Source organism: Callithrix jacchus, chromosome 14, assembly GCF_049354715.1.
Source record: "Callithrix jacchus isolate 240 chromosome 14, calJac240_pri, whole genome shotgun sequence".
Classification (NCBI taxonomy): domain Eukaryota; kingdom Metazoa; phylum Chordata; class Mammalia; order Primates; family Cebidae; genus Callithrix; species Callithrix jacchus.
In genome coordinates this window covers 90,725,984-90,744,385 of record NC_133515.1, presented here as the reverse complement: position 1 = coordinate 90,744,385, position 18,402 = coordinate 90,725,984, and the positions used below count along the sequence as shown (strand labels likewise).

Below are 18,402 nucleotides of genomic sequence, written 5' to 3'. Positions count from 1 at the left end.
AAATACCATTTTTTAATCGTTAAAAAGAAATTTATAAGATGCTCCAAATGGAACTCTATGAATATGTAATATGTACGTCTACTTAATAACACATACTAGAAGATTGTAAACCTTTAGTAGAGCCAAGATGCAGTTTAAATAAAGCAGAATTTGGTAGACTCAAAGTAAAGCTTAGCTATGTGTCAGGGAGTCAATGTCCAGCCTGGACTGCAAAGTAGACTCGGAATCGTTTGGTTCGGAAACAATAAAGTTAAGGCAGGTATACAATCTACGTCCAGAAACCCCCACCCAAAGCACTGCACCTGGGTCGTCAACTGGGGCTGCTTCATTTATACAGATGTAATTGCAAACCCCAAAGTTTGTGACGTCTGCGATTTTAGAGAACAATGTTTCTGAGTGAGTAGGAAAGCTGTAGTCACTTGAAGAAGAGGGTTATTATGATACTTTACAGCTGCAGCACGTCCTTAGGAGACACTGCATCCTGTTAACTTTGCAGCTGGCTTTATCTGTGCCTATTTTTCTAGCCTGATGAACAGTTGGGCAGATTTTTTACCTTCTCTGTGTGAGCCAATTTTTATTTTTATGGGCAATCCTAAATCAAACACTGTATCAAGTGCTTTACATACATTATTTTATTTAATCTTACCAACAATTCTTTGAGGCAAGTGCTAGCATCCTATTTTACAGATGGGGACACTGAGTCTTGGAGATGTAGAAGTGGTTTGGCCAGGTTTACACATAGCTAGTAAGTGGCAGACCCATTTCAAACCTGGGTCTCCCTAACTCTAAATCTAGTCTTCTTAACATCTATCCTTCAAGCAGATGTAGAAATTAAAGACTATTCAAAGTTAAATGGGTAAAATCCAGAGCTGGCATGAGCAAGTGGCAGGCTCATGCAGTATAGCTAGGACCACAGATTTAAACAATTTTTCTGGAGGCCAGTTTGGCAAATAATGTAGTAAAAAAATTAACATGTACCCTTGAGCCAACAACTAATCTTCTAGAAATTTAAGAAAATAATTTATAAACTGCACAGAGGCATGCATTAAAATTACAGCATGATTTACAAAAATAAACACACAAAAATAGAAACAATGTAAACATTTTTAGTAAGGAATTAGTTAAATGGCTAAAGAGATATACAATGCAAGAGTATTCAACTGTTAGTGATGAAAATATATTTTACAGTAAAAGGCACCAGATTACTGAAGAGCATTTATCGTTTTATTTTTATTTTTAGTTTTTTTTGAAATGGAGTTTCGCTCTTGTTGCCCAGGCTGGAGTGCAATGGCGCGCTCTCGGCTCACCGCAATTTCCGCTTCCCAGGTTCAAGCAATTCTCCTGACTCAGCCTTCTGAGTAGCTGGGATTACAGGCATGCGCTGCAGTAGATACAGGGTTTCTCCATGTTGGTCAGGCTGGTCTCGAACTCCCGACCTCCCGTGAACTGCCCTCATTGGCCTCCCAAAGTGATGGGATTAGAGGCGTGAGCCATCGTGCCTGGCCTATTTTTATTTATTAATTTTTGAGATGGAGTCTCACTCTTGCCCACGCTGGAGTACAGTGGCCCGATCTCGGCTCACTGCAGCTTCTGCCTCCCGGGTTCCAGTGATTCTTCTGCCTCAGCCTCCCAAGTAGCTGGGAATACAGACACACACCACCACGCCCGGCTAATTTTTATATTTTTAGTAGAGATGGGGTCTCACCATGTTGGCCAGGCTGGTCTTGAACTCCTGACCTCAGGTGATCCGTCTGCCTCGGCCTCTCAAAGTGCTGGGATTACAGGGGTGATTTTATTTTTATGTAAAATTGACAGTGTATTTATATGTGCAAATATATAGAGAGAAATGTGTGGAAACATGTTTACTGTTTTTCTCTGACTTGAAAAAGTTTATTTTTAAACTTTTTGTATTGTTCTTTATTGTTGGAATATTTTGTGAGTCTGTATCACTATTATAAAACAAAAACTATTTAAAAAAAAAAGAATGTCAGTTCAATCAGTTCTTGCCTCAGTAACTGGAGCAATTTCATGCACACTAGCCATGTATTTTATAGAACTGGAAGTCTATCACGCTTTGGAGAAAATCCAACAGGTGTGTTCTAGATCTTGGCCACAGAACTAGGGTGTTTCTAGTCTACCAAAGGATTATTATTAATGTATGGAGACAATAGGATTTGGACTAAAACCAGTTCTATCTGGGCTATAAAAGTTAAATGTTGTCTTACATTTTCATTTATAAATATCTTCCAAGCTTTTTCATTTAATTGGAGTTAGTTCTCCTCGTTGATTGGCATTGTATTTTGGGAGTAAAGAAATTTTAAACAGCTAAAGTAAATGGATTTGAGAGAGGCTACCTGTAGGGCCGGAAAGTAAATCTAATGAACGTTTTGGCCCTGTATTTAGGGTTGCTGGGGTGGAGTTAAGGCAATGGGCCGGTTTAGTAAAAGCAGATAGAGTCTGAGAGAAGCTGAATATGACCAGAGAAAAAAATTACTAATTGGAGACATAAAAGGGTGTTATAACTGCTTTGACAAGTGATTATGACTTGTAGAGGAGGGAGAAAAAAGTCAAAGGGTTATTACCTGAGAAACAGTACCACTCGGCTGGGCGCAGTGGCTCATGCCTGTAATCCTAGCACTTTAGGAGGCTGAGGCGGGCTGATTACCTGAGGTCAAGAGTTTGAGACCAGCCTGCCCAACATAGTGAAACCTCATCTCTACTAAAAATACAAAAAATTAGCGGGCATGGTGGCAGGTGCCTGTAATCCCAGCTACTCAGGAGGCTGAGGCAGGAGAATCGCTTGAACCCTGCAGGCAGAGGCTGCAGTGAGCCAAGATCACGCCACTGTAGCGACAAGAGCAAAACTCCATCTTGGGAAAAAAAAAAGAAAAGAAACAGTACCACTCTAGAAAAGAACTCTCTCTTTAGCATGCATGGATGGTTATGGCAATATAAATAAGAGTGAAACTCTGTCTCGAAAAAAAAAGAAACAGTACCACTCTAGAAAAGGAACTTTCTCTTTAGCTTACATGGATGATTATGGCAATGTAAATAATGCCTAAATAATTTGTCATTCAACAAAATCTGTGTGTCTTGAGGATGTTTTAAAGTTAATGAAGACCCCAGGCTGCAGAGGGGAGACTGGAAGAAGGACATGCAGGCGTTGTTAACAGTTGAAGCCGTGGAAATAAACAGTCAACCGAAGCCAGAGGAGAGGAAGGAAAAAAAGAAAACCTTGAGGTTTTTACCAACATTTTTTATGGCCCTGTAAAAAAGGAGCAGCCCAAGAAAAGTGCAAACGAAGGGAAGTTCAGAAATCAGGTAGAGACTTACGTTGAAGACAGGGGAGGAGAGGAGTTTTACAAAGCAGGAGTTAGCAGCATCACGTGCTGTAGAAAGGCCACACGAGGAGGACTGAAGTGGCCACTAGATTTGGCCTTCAGCAGTTACTAGAGTCCAGTGGAGACAGGAGTACCTTGTACAAGTGGCTCATTTGTTGGCACCAGAGGCCAGAACAAAGCACTTTCACATAGTCTGCATTGGACTATATTGGAAAGTACGTAGGCCCTACAGAAGGGGACGAAACTGATGAGTGCCTGGGTATTTCCCGCTATTACTGGGGATGGGGACTCTGCCGGTGGCTAGAGGTACTGCTAAGCCAGAGCTCAGGAAATGCACCTAGGGCCCCAGTAGTAGGTCTTTGACAAGAATCAGGGGAATTAATACATAAATGAATGAATATATGAATGCATGTGGGGGTGTGGTCTAGCGATTGCTTTGTGAGCGTGACCAAGACAGGAAGAAGATGGTGAGAGCATACAGCGTAGTACCTGCCTGTGGAAGAAGCTGCCCGTTGACTAAGATAGGTGCCAGAGAGGTTGGTGTTTTCAAGGCTGTCAGATTCCCCAGTTGGGAGAAGGGTAGGAAGGGCTTAAGGATTTACAGAGATTGATTTAGGGAAGAATACACAGGAAGAGAAACAGTTGGAAATGCCGGGAGAGAGCAACAGCAGGACAGGATTGAGGAAGGGTAACAGCGCTAAATGAGCTAAGAATGCAAGAAAGGCATGGACAGATGTATGCTTCACGAGGCAATTCCATGGCGAGTCACTCATTCATCCTTAGGACAAGCCAGGGAGAGAGATAGGTATTATATACTGCATTGCCAGCCTTTGGAATGCCCGATGAGGTCCAGATAAGGCTATCCCGGCTCAGAGAGGTTGTTCAGCCGCTGTTCGATTCCTCTGGCGACAAGGAACACTCCACTTTTGGAAGTAGCACTTCTATTAGAGAAGTTAAAAAAAAAAAAAAAAAAAAGAGGGAGACAAGAAGAAAGGTGTGGGCCTCTTGAGGGGGAAAGATCTGTGAATGACAGACGTTTTAGATAATTCATGGAATTGCAGAGCCAGAACGTGTCAGGCAGATCTTTTCATCTGTAAAACGAAGGGGGCAGACGATCTTTCTTTTCTCTTGTCTAACAGCCTGCAAAATCGTCTAGGTAACCACCTCCCAATTTTATAGAATAAAAAACGAGGCCCGCGGGATGTGTCTCGCTCAAAGTAACAGAACACCCGAGTGGAGGGACAGGCCCGGAGCCGACTCCGCCCGGTCCTCGGGGCGTCTCGCCACTCCGCCACCTTCGCAGAAGATAAAGAACAGCGGGAGGCGTCAAGCCGGGCGGCCTAGCAGCGAGTGCCCTGGGGTTCGAGGCCGCTTCCCGGCAGCAGTGGGAGGAACGCCCCGAGGGGAGGGCAGGGGTGGGGAGGAGTTGAGAGGGGCGGGGAAGAGTTCGGGCCTCGTTTCCCACACTTCGTTAGGACGCGGGCTGGGGCGGGTCTGCGGCCGGCAGAGGGCGCGGGACAGCTCCTAGCTCTGCGGGCCCGGCGGGCTGGGGGCGCGCTGCCCCGGGCGCGCCGTCGGAGCTCGCGGGCAACTGGTCGCCGCAGCCCGACCCGCTGGGGAAGCGCGGCGGGCGGCTGGGAGCGGGCGGGGCAGGGCGGGGCGGGGCGCGAGGGGGGCGGGGCCGCGAGTGGGGGGCGGTGGCGGCGGTGGCAGCCGAGGAGGAGAACATGGCGGCCGCGGTGAGCGGCTGAAATGCCTGTTCTTCAGGCCGGGCGAGAGAGAGTCTGACGCGATTTGCTGAGCCCTGTCCTCCGACGGCTGCACTCCGACCTTGAGCGCCTCGGCCGCCTGTTCGCTGCTGCTCCCTCGAGAGGAGCCTGCGCCAGGTTCCTTTTGCATCCCCCCTGCTGGGGGACCCCTGCTCCGGAGGAGGGGGCCGGAGAGCCGCGGCGGCGGCGGCGGCGGCGGCGGCCGCCTGGGCCCCGGGGGCCGGGCGCCGGGCCCGAGGACCGGCGGAGGCCGCGGCGGCGGCGTCACGGTCGCGGACGAGCGAGGCGCGGGTGAGCGCGGCCCACAGGCGGCGGCGGCAGGTGAGTGGCGGGCAGCGGGCGCGGAGCCTCCCGGTGGGTGCAGCTGTCACGAGCCGCGCGGCCGCCGAGGCCCTAGGGGGCGGGGAGCAGCTGGCACCCCTCCGCCCCCTGCTCTCCTTTCTCCAGCTCCATCCACCTCCCACTTCTCCGAGTTCCCCTCGCGGCCCGGCGCGGCTGGAGGGGGCGGAGGTCTCAGCTGTCACGGGCACCAGCTGGGGGCTGCTCCCCGCCGAGGGAAATCGCTGCAGCAGCGACTTCTCTCCGCCTCTTTTCCAGTTGCCCTAGTTAGCGCGGAGAGGGCGAGCATCCGCGGAGGGGGCGCAAGCTGCGCGGTCGCCCGCCCGGCGTGGGGAGCGGGCGCCCGGGGCCGCCGGGGAAAGGGGGAGCCGGAAGTCGGCGCCGGCGCCCCTCGGCCCCGGCGACGCCGTGACCTTGGCCAGCTTGCTCACCTCTCGGAGTCTCGCCGGCCCGGACCGCGAAATGGGGGCGACCGCGGCGTCCGTTTCGGTCGGCGCAGCCCTCGACGGCGCTGGTGTTTGACCCCGGCGCGCTTGCTCGCCCCTACTCCCGGGAAGGGGTTTCGGAGGTAGACAGGGGATGGATACTGGACATGTTCCTGTCGCGGCCGGGGTTTGGTCCCCTTCCCGGGATTCAGTCGAAAGCGCCGAGAAAAGGAAGCAAACATGTTGACGAGGCGATTGGGAGGTGGGGTTGGTTAGTGGGCAGTGACAGAATTCGGGCCACTCTCTTGTCTGTAGGAAAAGACCTGGAGGATCGGACACCAGGGTCTCCATTCCTTACTACCCAGCTGTGGTGGCTGCTTATTTATTTTATTTAAAAGGAATCACCCCCATGAGTAGACACTGCCCAGTCTGACGACGTTAGAGGGAGACGGAGGGGTTGACAATACAGCCTGTGTGTGTGACAAGGACAGGCCACGGTGTTGTGGCCGGAGAGTTTCGTAGGAAGGAAAACTTTAAGCTGGAGGATCTGTTAGCCTCTCACGCTTGGCCCTCCTCGTTTCTTATAGAGGTGTTGAACAGGCAGGTGTCCTTGTGAAGAAGGTGACATTTTTTCTTCGGAGATGGTGAATTTTTAATGTCGTGTGTGATGTTGGTGAGTGCAGGGTTCTTGAGTGAATTGCAGTCCCAGCACCCTCTGTGGATGCCAAGAGAAATCTCTGCGGCGATGATTTGTGAGGGCTGGTGCTTACATTTCAGTGATTAAGAAATCAAGTGTCTGTTTAAAACATTACTGCTGTGAAGCGTGGATTATATGGTACAGTTGAGGGATGGATCTCAGGGTTAAATTTGTTTGAGGTTTGTCTCCTCTTCTGGAATTGGTTGGAGGTTAGTCTCAAAAAAAAAAAAAAAAAAAAAAAAAAGCAAACAAAACGACAACAACAATAACAACAAAAGTTGACCAGAGGGGCCTCAGCTTGTTCCACAGAAGCTATGATGTAGTAGGAAGGGGCCAGATTTCTTCATGTTGAGAATAATGTGAAAAGAAAGTATTTGCTTGGGTCTCTTGGCTCTTGAACTAGAAATAGTTTTGGGTTAAAGGTAGCAGTGGGGTTTGATTCAGCTTAACAAATAGGCATTCCTTGAACTATTTGCCATAAATTAGATAAAATGGAAGTGTTTCTGTTTTATCTCCTGTACTTTGTGGGAAGGTCTAATTTGGTTTTGTGAACGAATGTCTGAAATGTTTTCTGTTTCTTCAGACTCAATGCTTTGGGAACAGTGGGTCACAGAGAGGGTCTGAGTTGGGAATATATGGGTTAGAGAGAAAATAGAGGACTGCTGATTAGAAGAACAGGTGTTTAGTTTGATTTTTGTAGCTATTTTCCACTGGTTATTTATTTAACAACATTGAAGTTTGCTTTATAAGGTGCTAAATGTGATTTTATATAGCTTATAGTTGATCTCTTCCTTATTTCTCTTAGAAAATCTTTAGGATTGTGCGTATTAAATCGCCTTTTTTGTGTGGTTTAAACCAAGGGAGTATTTTAGATCTACGTTTTTGGGTAAGCGGTTTTATTGGGGGAAAAAAGTGCTTCATGGAACTAATGGTGATTGTTTCACTTAAACTGGGATTATATAGACAATGCTTTTTCCTCCCTCTTTCTGCCAACATTTGTTTTTGTTTCTCCCTCAATTCCAGGGTTTCATTTCTAGAAATCTGGGCTGGAAACAGAAGCAGCAGTTTGTATAATCCCAAGATCTTGCTTATGCCAGGAAGCTGTAAGGGTAACATGAAGTGGGTGTGATGTAAAGACACTGCTACTACTTCAGACATTTAACTGTTGAGGGAGTCTAAGGTCAAACTTTAATTTTTGTTGAATTTCCTGTTTTCTGTGTATGTGTTAATCTTTTGGTGGGCAGATTGGGTTGCTATGGTGCTAACTGGTGTATATTGTGAAAGTGCTGGCGACATTTCATGCTTTTACTCTATAGAGAAGGGTGGTAAACAAGCCTAAATAATTTAAAGATGTTCTCAGAATGGAATGTTCTCTGCATGTCCTCTTGATCCTGCTAATCCAGTGAGCAGTCTTCACTAGGACTAAATGTTGAGTAAGTGATGAGGGTGGTATAGAGGTGCTGAAAGGTGGAGTGGCAGAGAGAGGGTATTGAGCATTTCTTGAAATTCTTTTCCCTATTGGACTGTATACTAGACTGATTTATAATTGTTTTTCAAGGACGTTTTAGTTCTCCCTGCGTGGTTGTCATCAATTTCATAGACATTCTCTTAGTTACTACCTGTTTCATACTTTAGTTTGTCTCTTTTGCTGCATCTCCCAAGAACCCCACATTGTTTGAATGTTATGTTGCATATATTATGGAGTTGGGTGGCCTTAAGCCATGTGGCTTAACATAGTTTTCATTTTAGGACATGTGTGGGAGGTCAATACAAGCTCATAATACAGAGTAGAATCTAAGTCATGGAGCATAGGAGAGCCCCGGGATTCTCATGATTGTTTTGGCAGTGGTTTTTGCCTTCTAAATATGATTATAACAGATTCTCCGAGGACCATCAGCTGCTGTCCTGGCAGAGGTCCAAAAATGTTTTGGAGGGTTCCATTTTGCATTACTTGCACATGCTGGATGCTGTGGTGGGTGTGGGATCAGGTGAAATCCATGTGTTTCAGGAGTTGGATGTCAGAACACTGTATTTGATCTGGGCTGCAGAACCAAATACATTTCTCCCTATCTTATATAACTTTCCTATTCATTTGGGAAGATGAGACTGTAAGAAAGGGCTTTTTAAAATTGCTTCTTTCCGAGATTAACCAGTAGTTTAGCTGTTGGTGATTGGCAGCTAAGGACAGGCCTCTGTTCTAAACATTGAAGGTGAGGTCTACTCATTTAAAAACTTCCCTTTTCTTTCTATTTTAGTTAGACATTGTGCCTTTCAACATCTGGTGTCAGAGGTCATAAAATGGCCTAGTGGCAACTAGATACCATGCTTAATTTCATAAGGAGATGTGGATTTTGTTTTGTAGCTTAGTTCTGGAAAATGGTTTGTGGACATAGTATTTGGATTAATGTAGAGTATAGAAATGATTATTACATATATCTGCAGGATACATGGCTGAATAAGGGAAATTATTATAAAACACTGATATCAACATATAAGTCCAATTCCGTAAGTTCAAGTGAAGTGAGTTGTATCCACACTTCTGGTAACCTCATCTGCAACACAGAATTTTTGAGGCTCCTTGGAGTGATAGGCTTTTAGAAAAGCTTAATATGGTTATCACATTTAAAAGATAAGTAGCTTATGCCAAAATAGAAGCTCTAGTCACTCAAGGAGTTCAGTCATTACCCTCATCTTAGATATAGTTTGTTCTTACTGCTTCCTGGGAGTATGTTTTCGTGTGTGGAGGGCAGGGATGTTTGGTTTTACTGAATAGCACTGACCTGACCATTAGGCACAGACAGGCCAGACTCATAAAAATAGGTGCAAGCACAGAAGCCAAATGCACCCATTATCAGGACCAGACTTCTAATTGCACTGGGTTATCCAGTTTTTCCAGAGTGATGCTTCATTTTTGCCCTTTCAGCTTATAATTGTGAGGCAATTTTAAAGCTTCTTTTAGAAATGGAGCTCTGACTTCAGTTGGACAGAGGTGTCCCGACTCTTCCAGATACTTAGTTGATGTAGTCTTGAACTATTTAACCACACTAAACTTCAGTTTTTATATTTAAAATTGAAGTAACATGCGTGTCCTCATATTGTAATTGTTAAATTATTAAATATGTTTAGCATATGATTGGCACGTAGACATTAATGCTAGGTAACAATGGGTGTTTCATTAGTGAATTCATTACAAAATTCTCTTTCATTTCTTTGTAATTTCTCAAAGTTTTTCCTTTATTTCTGGTTCTACAATCTGGTCCTCCTGTGATTTGCACAGGGAGTAATGGGAGTCACATTGACTTTGCAGGCCTAAGTTTCTTTATCATTAAATGAGCATATTGGTCTAATTTCACATTTCTTCTTGTTTTAAAATTCTATTATTTGTAGGTTTATGGCTGTTTGCTTGCATTAATTTGCCTCTCTAATTTATCATACACATAAATGCTGAAGAAATGCCCTTCTAAAATTTTATGTTATTGTTTTCAGAGGAGACTTTCTTTGGACAAATTTATCAAATATAAATCATTTAAACTGGCTCTTTCATTTCCCATTCCAGAAAATTTGCTGTAGATGGCATATGCAGAAATGCTTTACAGACTGTAAAGTATGATACAAATGAAGAAAATATTATGATGACCATAGATATCTTGCATCTTGGCTTTTATGTGTTCTATTTTCTTTATTTAAATTGGATTTCCTTTATCTTCTCGTGACCTTCAAAAACAGCATCAAAGCTGCTATTTTTTCAAGAAAGCTTGATTTTTAATCACTCTCTTAGCATTAGTTACTCTGTTCTCTATAATAAACTTCTCTTTCTCTTTCTCTTTCTCCTTCTTTTGAGAGAGATTATCTTTTTAGTGTATGCTGATCGGTTTTCCTAAACAGAGTGGATGCTTGATATGCCATGAACCACAACATTTAGAGTAAAAGAAACTTAAATGATCATTTAGGACAGTTTCCTAAATGTTAATATTTACAACAATATTATAGCTGAGAAGACCTGAGTCCAGGCAGATGTATTTGGGAATGGGGTTTCTTTATGAGAGTTACTTTTTGTATTGAAAGTTACAATATTACAAAGAGATTTTAAATTACAAGAATTTTGGTAAGCTTTTGAGTAATGTGTAAACTAGTAGGAAAGGAACATTTTTATTTTTTGACCAAAATTTGACTCTCAAATATTGTAAAAAGGTAATAATCAGGAATTAATTAAGATAATTCTCTCAAAAACTACAAAAGTACCTCTAGAAAAATGTCTGCTTTTCTTGTAAGGCCCTCATTCATAGTTAGCAAATATTTATTGAATGTTGTCTCTAAGCCAGATACTGTACTAGCTATACATATTACATTTTATAAGTGAGGAAACAAGGATCAGGGAAATTAAGTGGCTAGTGTAAGATTGCACAGCTTGTTAGGGATGACATTTGAGTTCAAGCCTACTGAGTGGAAATCCTATTCATACCTTTAAATTGACTTTTCTTCAGGAATGTTCATCACTCTTCCACATTATACTTTTTTTTTCTTCTGGACTTTCTTTCTCTTGAGTACATGTATTATGGAGACTCCTGCAGTCTTGTTCCTTTCTGTTGACCCATGAGCCATATATACCAGTTAATGAAAATGTCACTTTAAGATTCTTGTGCTGTTTCTGGTCTCCCCTTTGTTCTAGTAATGTTGATTCTTTGGTGCTTCTATCCAGGTAAGCGTATCTTTAGTTGGTTTTGGATTTTTAGCATAAAATCTTGCCCCTGAAATTTTATTAGTATTTAGATAGCTAAAGCTTAGTACGCTCTGTTTTTGTTTTTTGGAAAAATTGCTTGGTCATTCTCTGTGTTTCCACTTGTAATTTGAATGGCTGATTTTATCTTAAAATTTCAGTTTGCCTGTATGGCTAAAATATTTACATAGTTTTATTATCAAGCATAGATTTGATTATTTAACAGAAGATATTCTATTGTGAATATATGTATATATATAAGGAGATCACATCATGTTTGACCAGATAGTTGAAGGATGAAATGTCCTTGAGTTTTGAAAGTATCTGTATGTGTAATACTGGCTTTACTTTGGTGAATTTGTTTGGAGGAAACAAAAAGTTATTTGTTCTGCAATGTTTGATATCTTCCTCTCCATTCTAAATGGTACAGGTAGTCTGTAATTGAATTTCTAAGTAGCTACTCATCCGTTCAAGACATAGTTATGTGAGTACATACTTTGTTCAAGGTGCTGTGCTGTAAAAAGATAGTGGTTATTGAGAAATTAACTGATAATATATAGATCCTGTTCTTAAGGAGATTTTGACCTGAGAGAGGTGATAAGACAGACATACAAATATTATAATACTAATTGAATGTAATGAGTGCTATGAGACAGGTCCTGAAACAGTACTTTGAGAATTCAGGGAGAGGGAATAATTATTGTGTTTTCATTTGAGAAAGATCAGGCCAAGTTTTAGGGAGGGCTTGGTGGTAGACAAAAGCGTTGAAGGCAGGGGATGATTTCTTTAAGAATAGGGGCAAGGAGACCAATATATTCAGGAAGATTAAATAGCAAAGATGAAAAGACAGAAAAGCTTGAGGCTATTCAGGGAGTAATGCAGGGGAAAGTGTAAGGAGTGTGGCATCAGCTGAAGTGGGAGAGGGAAGCAGATCATCTAGGTGTAGTAGCAAGACATTGGTGGATTTTAATGGAGAGAGGTGGTAGAGAGCAGCATGTAGTAAGTATGTCTATCTGGATGAAAATGAGAAACGTCAGTGTTCCAAATTTACGTGGATCTTTTCTTGGCAGGTTTTATACCCCAAATTTTATATTTGAGGTTTTTGAAATGATTCCATATGTAAGGCTTACCCACACTGGGAACTTATTCACTCATTTTTATGTATATTTAAATCCAGATTATATATATTTTTTGAATAGAAGTTAGTATAAATTTTTTTCACTGCCTTATAGTTTTTCCAATTTTTTTATTTTTTCCTTTTTATTATGAATTATGTTTTAACCTACATGTGATGCGAGATACGCATATTGCATGATACTTGCCCAAAAGTTAGCCAGTTGATCCAACATGATTTATTAACGCATTCATTTTATTTTATTTTTTTTTTGAGATGGAGTTTCGCTCTTGTTACTCAGGCTGGAGTGCAATGTCGCGATCTCGGCTCACCGCAACCTCCGCCTCCTGGGTTCAGGCAATTCTGCCTCAGTCTCCTGAGTAGCTGGGATTATAGGCACACGCCACCGTGCCCAGCTAATTTTTTGTATTTTTAGTAGAGACGGGATTTCACCATGTTGACCAGGATGGTCTCGATCTCTTGACCTTGTGATCCACCCACCTCAGCCTCCCAAAGTGCTGGGATTACAGGTGTGAGCTACCGCGCCCGGCTAACGCATTCATTTTAATAATTCCCACTGTTTTGAAGTCTACATTTTGATGTGCTAAATTTCTATACTCCTTTTTTTCTGATTCCACACTTTTTATTACAAAAATAGATTTATCTATTTAATATGTGGTAGTTCCTTACTGTTTTATAATTTGTTACTGGTAAGGCAAATCTGCCATCAACTTTAAAAAAATATTTTAACCTCCCAGTGATTCTTAGATGCTGAATTGAATTTATTAAATATATAGATCAATTTTGGACCAACCAGGATTGCAATATTCTGACATTCTTCCAGCATCGTTCTGTGACCCTTTGTTTATCAGGTCTAATTTCATGCCCTCTAAATGTGCTTTATATTGTTCTTAGTGTACTTCTTACCCATTTTATCTTATATTTCATACCGTTGACTTTTTTTTTTAAAAGCAGTGTATTATCATTTGGCATTCTTTAAGATGATGCAGTGGACTTGTTTGTTCAGTGTAAAAATGTTGTCTCTTTGTATAAATATAAGTGTATCTGATTGTATGAATGAGATTGGTCATCCAAGTTGGAAGCCCCTGGCTCTCATTTATAGTTCATGATTTATTTTACTGATTTATTTATGCCTTGCCATGTTCCAAAATGGATTTAAGGCAGGATGTTTCATGAAAAGTCTTGGACCTTGTTCCAGCCCTGTCTTTTATTTGACTGATACCCTTAGCCAACCTTATACGAAGGAAACAGTGTTGAAGATAACTTATGTGTCCCTGAATGTGCTGTGGTATGTCCTTTGCCAAATTGGTAGTAATTCCAAGACGATACAATGTAATTGGGTACCTTTAAAGATAAGTTCCTTAAACTTTTGAGAGCAAACAAAGGAAATCAGTTGGAAGGCACTGATGAAGAGCCTTAACTCTTGGGAGCCCAGGTACTTATAGCACAGCATTTCTTAACATTAAATTATCTGGGAAATGGAAGGAATACTAGAGTTCTGTGAGGATATTTCTTCACTTTCAGACTGTTGTGGTGATTTGTAGTTTACAGGGGTTTGGGTGACTGGATTTTTAGATTTATTATTTTAAATAGTAGAGTCTTAACACTATTTTATTTTGCAGTAGAGATCACTTACGCAGATCTTTTTTATACTACTTCATAGAGATTAACTGTTCACCTTGAGGCAGAGGAATTAAGAATGATCTAACTTAAAGATGACTTACTCAATTTTCTTTCACAAAAAGACAAATGTCCCAAGTTTGTTAGCACTTTCTGTGACATGTGGTTATAAGTGGTATGTTACCTAGCAAATGAACACACTTACTTGATCTGCCCCTTTGAGATAATAGGGTAAGTTCTTAACAGTGACTCAAAAAGTAACTGCCTTTTCAGACCAACAACAAAAAATTTAATGCTGTAGGGAAAGGATATTGAAAATGGATAAAATTATTTCTATTAAGGATTTAATTGCTGTGTGTTAACTTTAAGAGCTTTTTTTTTATATGTACACTTGAACTTGGAAACAGAATTTTCTAACCTGTATAAAAATCTTGTAAAAGAGGTGTTAGTGGTTTTGAGCCCATTTGCTGAAAACACAAAAAGGCAATGCCATCTGATTAGTTTATAAGAACAACTGATTGCCATCAGGAAATATGGAAATGCACTAGCTGAATTTTAGCAAAAACCTTTGCATAAATGGTGAATGGGATTGGTATTGAATATCATGTTTTATTCAGTGCAGCCAGCAATGGAGTTCTTTTGGTTTCTTTCATCTTTGTGAGGTAATATTTTTCAGCTATGATAACCATTAAAACCAAATAAAATAGTTATATATTATAAAAATGAACCTAATTAAGAACTAGACCTTCAAGTTGCTATATTACAAAGTATGAAAGCAAGATATAAAAATAACAAACTGGGCTGAGTGTGGTGGCTCACACCTGTAATCCCAGCACTTTGGGAGGCCGAGGAGGGCGGATCACTGGGTCAGGAGTTTGAGACCAGCCTGTCCAATATGGTGAAATGCCATCTCTACTGAAAAATACAAAAATTAGCTGGGCATGGTGGCCCAGCCACTCGGGAGGCTGAGACAGGAGAATTGCTTGAACCTGGGAGGTGGAGGTTGCAGTGAGCTGAGATCATGCTACTGCACTCCAGCCTGGGTGACAGAGTGAGACTCTATCTCAAAAGAAAAAAAAAAAAAAGAAAAGAAAAAAACCATGTTCAGGTACATTGTTGTCACCAAAAGTAGTGAGTGGTGTTAATATAATCACAATGTTAGGAAGAACAGAAAGTTTTTATGTCATCAATAAGAAAAATAAATGTTTAAATTTAGTTGCTGCAATATTCTTTTTAATTTCAATTTTTGTGTGTGCTAAATGTACATAATTTGTTGATTTGGTATATAATATATAAAATTATAAATAAGTATACTTATAATGGATTCATATTCAAAAACTCTTAAACGGTGAGATACCTGATAAAAATGGTTATCATGATTCTATACCAAAAGTTCTTAACCTCGGGTTCATAGAATAAGAGTCCCTAGACAGGCTTAAGCACTTTGAAATTGTGTGTAAAATTTTGTGAATCTATACATTTATCTGGGCAGAGGGTCTAGAGCTTTCACCAAATTTCTGAAAGGGTCCATGACCTCCCCCAAAGGTTTAGGATCTCTGTTTTTGAGGACTGGGACCTCGATAACTCCATTCATCCAATTGTACCCTCTTGCCAAGTTTGATGGACACATCTGATGTCATTACCCAAGCCCACCATATGACTGAATGAGCAGTTTGTTTTTCCACTTTGCAATAGATCTGATTGCAGTGCCTCTGGCTTTTACACGTGTTTGAGTTCTGTCTGTTTATTGCACAACTACCTGGCCCTCCATCACTTGGCTTCCTTTATATATATTATTTCCCACCTATGTCTCCCTAACCCCCAATTAAAAAGAATGGACTTAATTTTATCGGTGTAGAGACAGGAAGGTATATAAAGAGCCCAGCTTCAATTCACTTCACTTTAAGTATCCCTGCTGGGTAGGTTGGGATTCATAGTTGTGCTTTTGACCTATCTTTAGCATCTGAATTTCAGCTTTCTGGAATCCTTAGGTCTGATTTGACATATAATAAAAACACTTTGCAAGTTCTGTTGACTCTTTTCTCCTCACTGACATCATTCTAATTCAGGCTTAATTATTATTCTTTTTTTTTCTTTTGAGGCTTAATTATTGAGGTAGTATCCAAAGTGGTCCCACTCCCCAGTGAGTTCCTTCTTCATATGTCCTATATTTTGATTTGGAATGATTATTCTAAGTTTTACTTTTATGTGTTTTTTTACTCAGAAACCTTCAGTGGTTCCTCATTACTGTCAAGGTAAAGTTGTTCCTTAGCCTGGCATTTAAAGCTTTCCAGTGTCTGTCACCAACCTTCTTTTCTGGTTTCCCACTAGTCTGCCCCTAATAATTGTGTTTTGAAATAAAATTGTCGGTTTTTTGGTCCTCTAAACATCTCTTGGACTTTTCTTTTCTACCTCTTTATATGCTGTTTTCCAAGGAATGTTCTCCCTTAATCTAGTCTGTGCCTCTTGAAATCTTATCTATTCTTTACAGCTCAACTTAGATTTCACCTTGCTTATTAAGTGTTCAGACCGTGCACTTTAAAAGTAATGAATTCCTTCTCTAAATGCTCAGTATTTATTTTCCTTGTTATTTGTTTGATACATTATATATATGACCTTGTACCTTATGACATTTTTTGTTTTCATGTGTGCTGTCTCCTATATTAAGGTATGAGATTGGCAAAAGGGGATTATGTTTTATGTTTCATTCTCTGCAGTGCCTTAAACACATAGATATTATAATATTGCCAAGTCATATTGATTAAATCATAATGCTACTTAAATGAATGTACTTAGAGAAATAGACCTTTTATAGGTGTGAATATATATATGTGTGCATGTATGTGCATGTATGTGTGTGTTCCTGGAATACTCGCAGATAAACTAGGGATTTTCTTTTCTAGTTTCAGGGTATTTTTGGGAATTGAATTGGAAATCTGATATTGCTTGGAGAATGTGTTGTTCTACAACATAAGTTGGCTCTAAAGGGATATGTTCAAAAATCTGGAGTAGCTTGGTGAGTCATTGTTCACCAGTGTAGAGCTCTACCCCTGTCATGGGTGAGAGAAAAACTTGTGTTCTTTCCTCTGTATTCTTTTTTTGTTTTGAGATGGAGTCTTGCTTTATTGCCCAGGCTGGAGTGCAGTGGCATGATCTCGGCTCACTGCAACCTCCCTGCCTCCTACCCACTACCCGGGTTCAAGCGATTCTCCTGCCTCAGCCTCCCAAGTAGCTGGAACTATAGGTGGCTGCCACCATGCCCGGTTAATTTTTGTATTTTTAGTAGAGACAGGGTTTCACTGTGTTAGCCAGGATGGTCTTGATCTTCTGACCTCGTGATCCACCCGCCTCGGCCTCCCAAAGTGCTGGGATTATGGGTGGGAGGCCTCCTCTGTCTTAACAGTGATAGAAATACAAATTCCTCATGTATTGAGGATTACTACATTTCTGTTTGAATTTTTCAACACATTCTTCACAATAACATACACATTTTAATTGAATACCTGTTGTTTGATAATATGAGGCACCATAAAGTAGTTATATTTAGGATTCTTGCTCTTTAAGGAGATTATAACACCTATAAGGGAGTCTCATTTGCTATAAATCATACATACATGAATTTAAAAATAATTACAACAATACGAAATATGTCACATGAGAGTATATGACTTAGTTTTTAACTGAGATACATGGAAATTCATCTAGCACTTACTGTTTCTTGCACTCACTTGAAATTTATTATCATGTATGCTTGTCTCTGTTTTTTTTTTTTTTTTGGATGAAGTCTTGCTTTGTTGCCCAGGCTGGAGTGTAGTCTGTGGCATGATCTTGGCTCACTACAACCTCCACCTCCTGGGTTCAAGAGATTCTCCTTTCTCTGCCTCCCGAGTAGCCGGGATAACAGATATGCATGACCACACCCAGCTAATTTTTGTGTTTTTTAGTAGATACGGAGTTTCACCATGTTGACCAAGCTGGTCTTGAACTACCTGGTCTCAGGTGATCCACCCTCTTCGGCCTCACAAAGTTCTGGGATTACAGGCGTGAGCCACTGGACCCAGCTATCTGTCTCTGTTTTTATGTGTATCCTTTCCTTCCGGATTGTAAATTATAGTGGATAGAGACTATTTATTGTACTAGTTTGTTTATATCACAGTGCTTTTATAATGCCCTACCCATAGTATATATTTGTAAGTTTGTTACTGGTGATACTAGGAGCCTAATATGATCTGGGTAGGCGTTTCAGAGGAAATGGATTTGAATTTGATTTGTGGGCTTTGGAATGTTGCTTATGGCATACTCCCATGGAACATCAAAAATGAGTTTTGTAGTTAATAAAGTAGGTTTGGTGTACCATCT

At 41.2% G+C, this 18,402-nt stretch overlaps 2 protein-coding genes across 2 annotated transcripts in view; one reads left to right on the top strand and one right to left on the bottom strand.

Annotated features, from left to right (window-relative positions):
- Positions 1–1,222: 1,222 nt before the first annotated feature.
- LOC144579345 (uncharacterized) lies at positions 1,223–6,122 on the bottom strand. Its single transcript, XM_078349819.1, has 2 exons — positions 5,881–6,122; positions 1,223–4,282 (listed from the first exon to the last, which is right to left on the bottom strand). Exons 1-2 carry the CDS (start codon positions 6,114–6,116, stop codon positions 4,201–4,203), a joined length of 318 nt encoding a protein of 105 aa, XP_078205945.1. The 5' UTR covers positions 6,117–6,122; the 3' UTR covers positions 1,223–4,200.
- Positions 5,706–18,402, top strand: part of NCOA1 (nuclear receptor coactivator 1) — a 290,014-nt gene continuing 277,317 nt past the window's right edge. The window contains exon 1 of the mRNA XM_078349811.1: positions 5,706–6,136. The gene's annotated coding sequence lies outside the window, so the exon portion shown is untranslated. The remainder of the gene's footprint in view (positions 6,137–18,402) is intronic.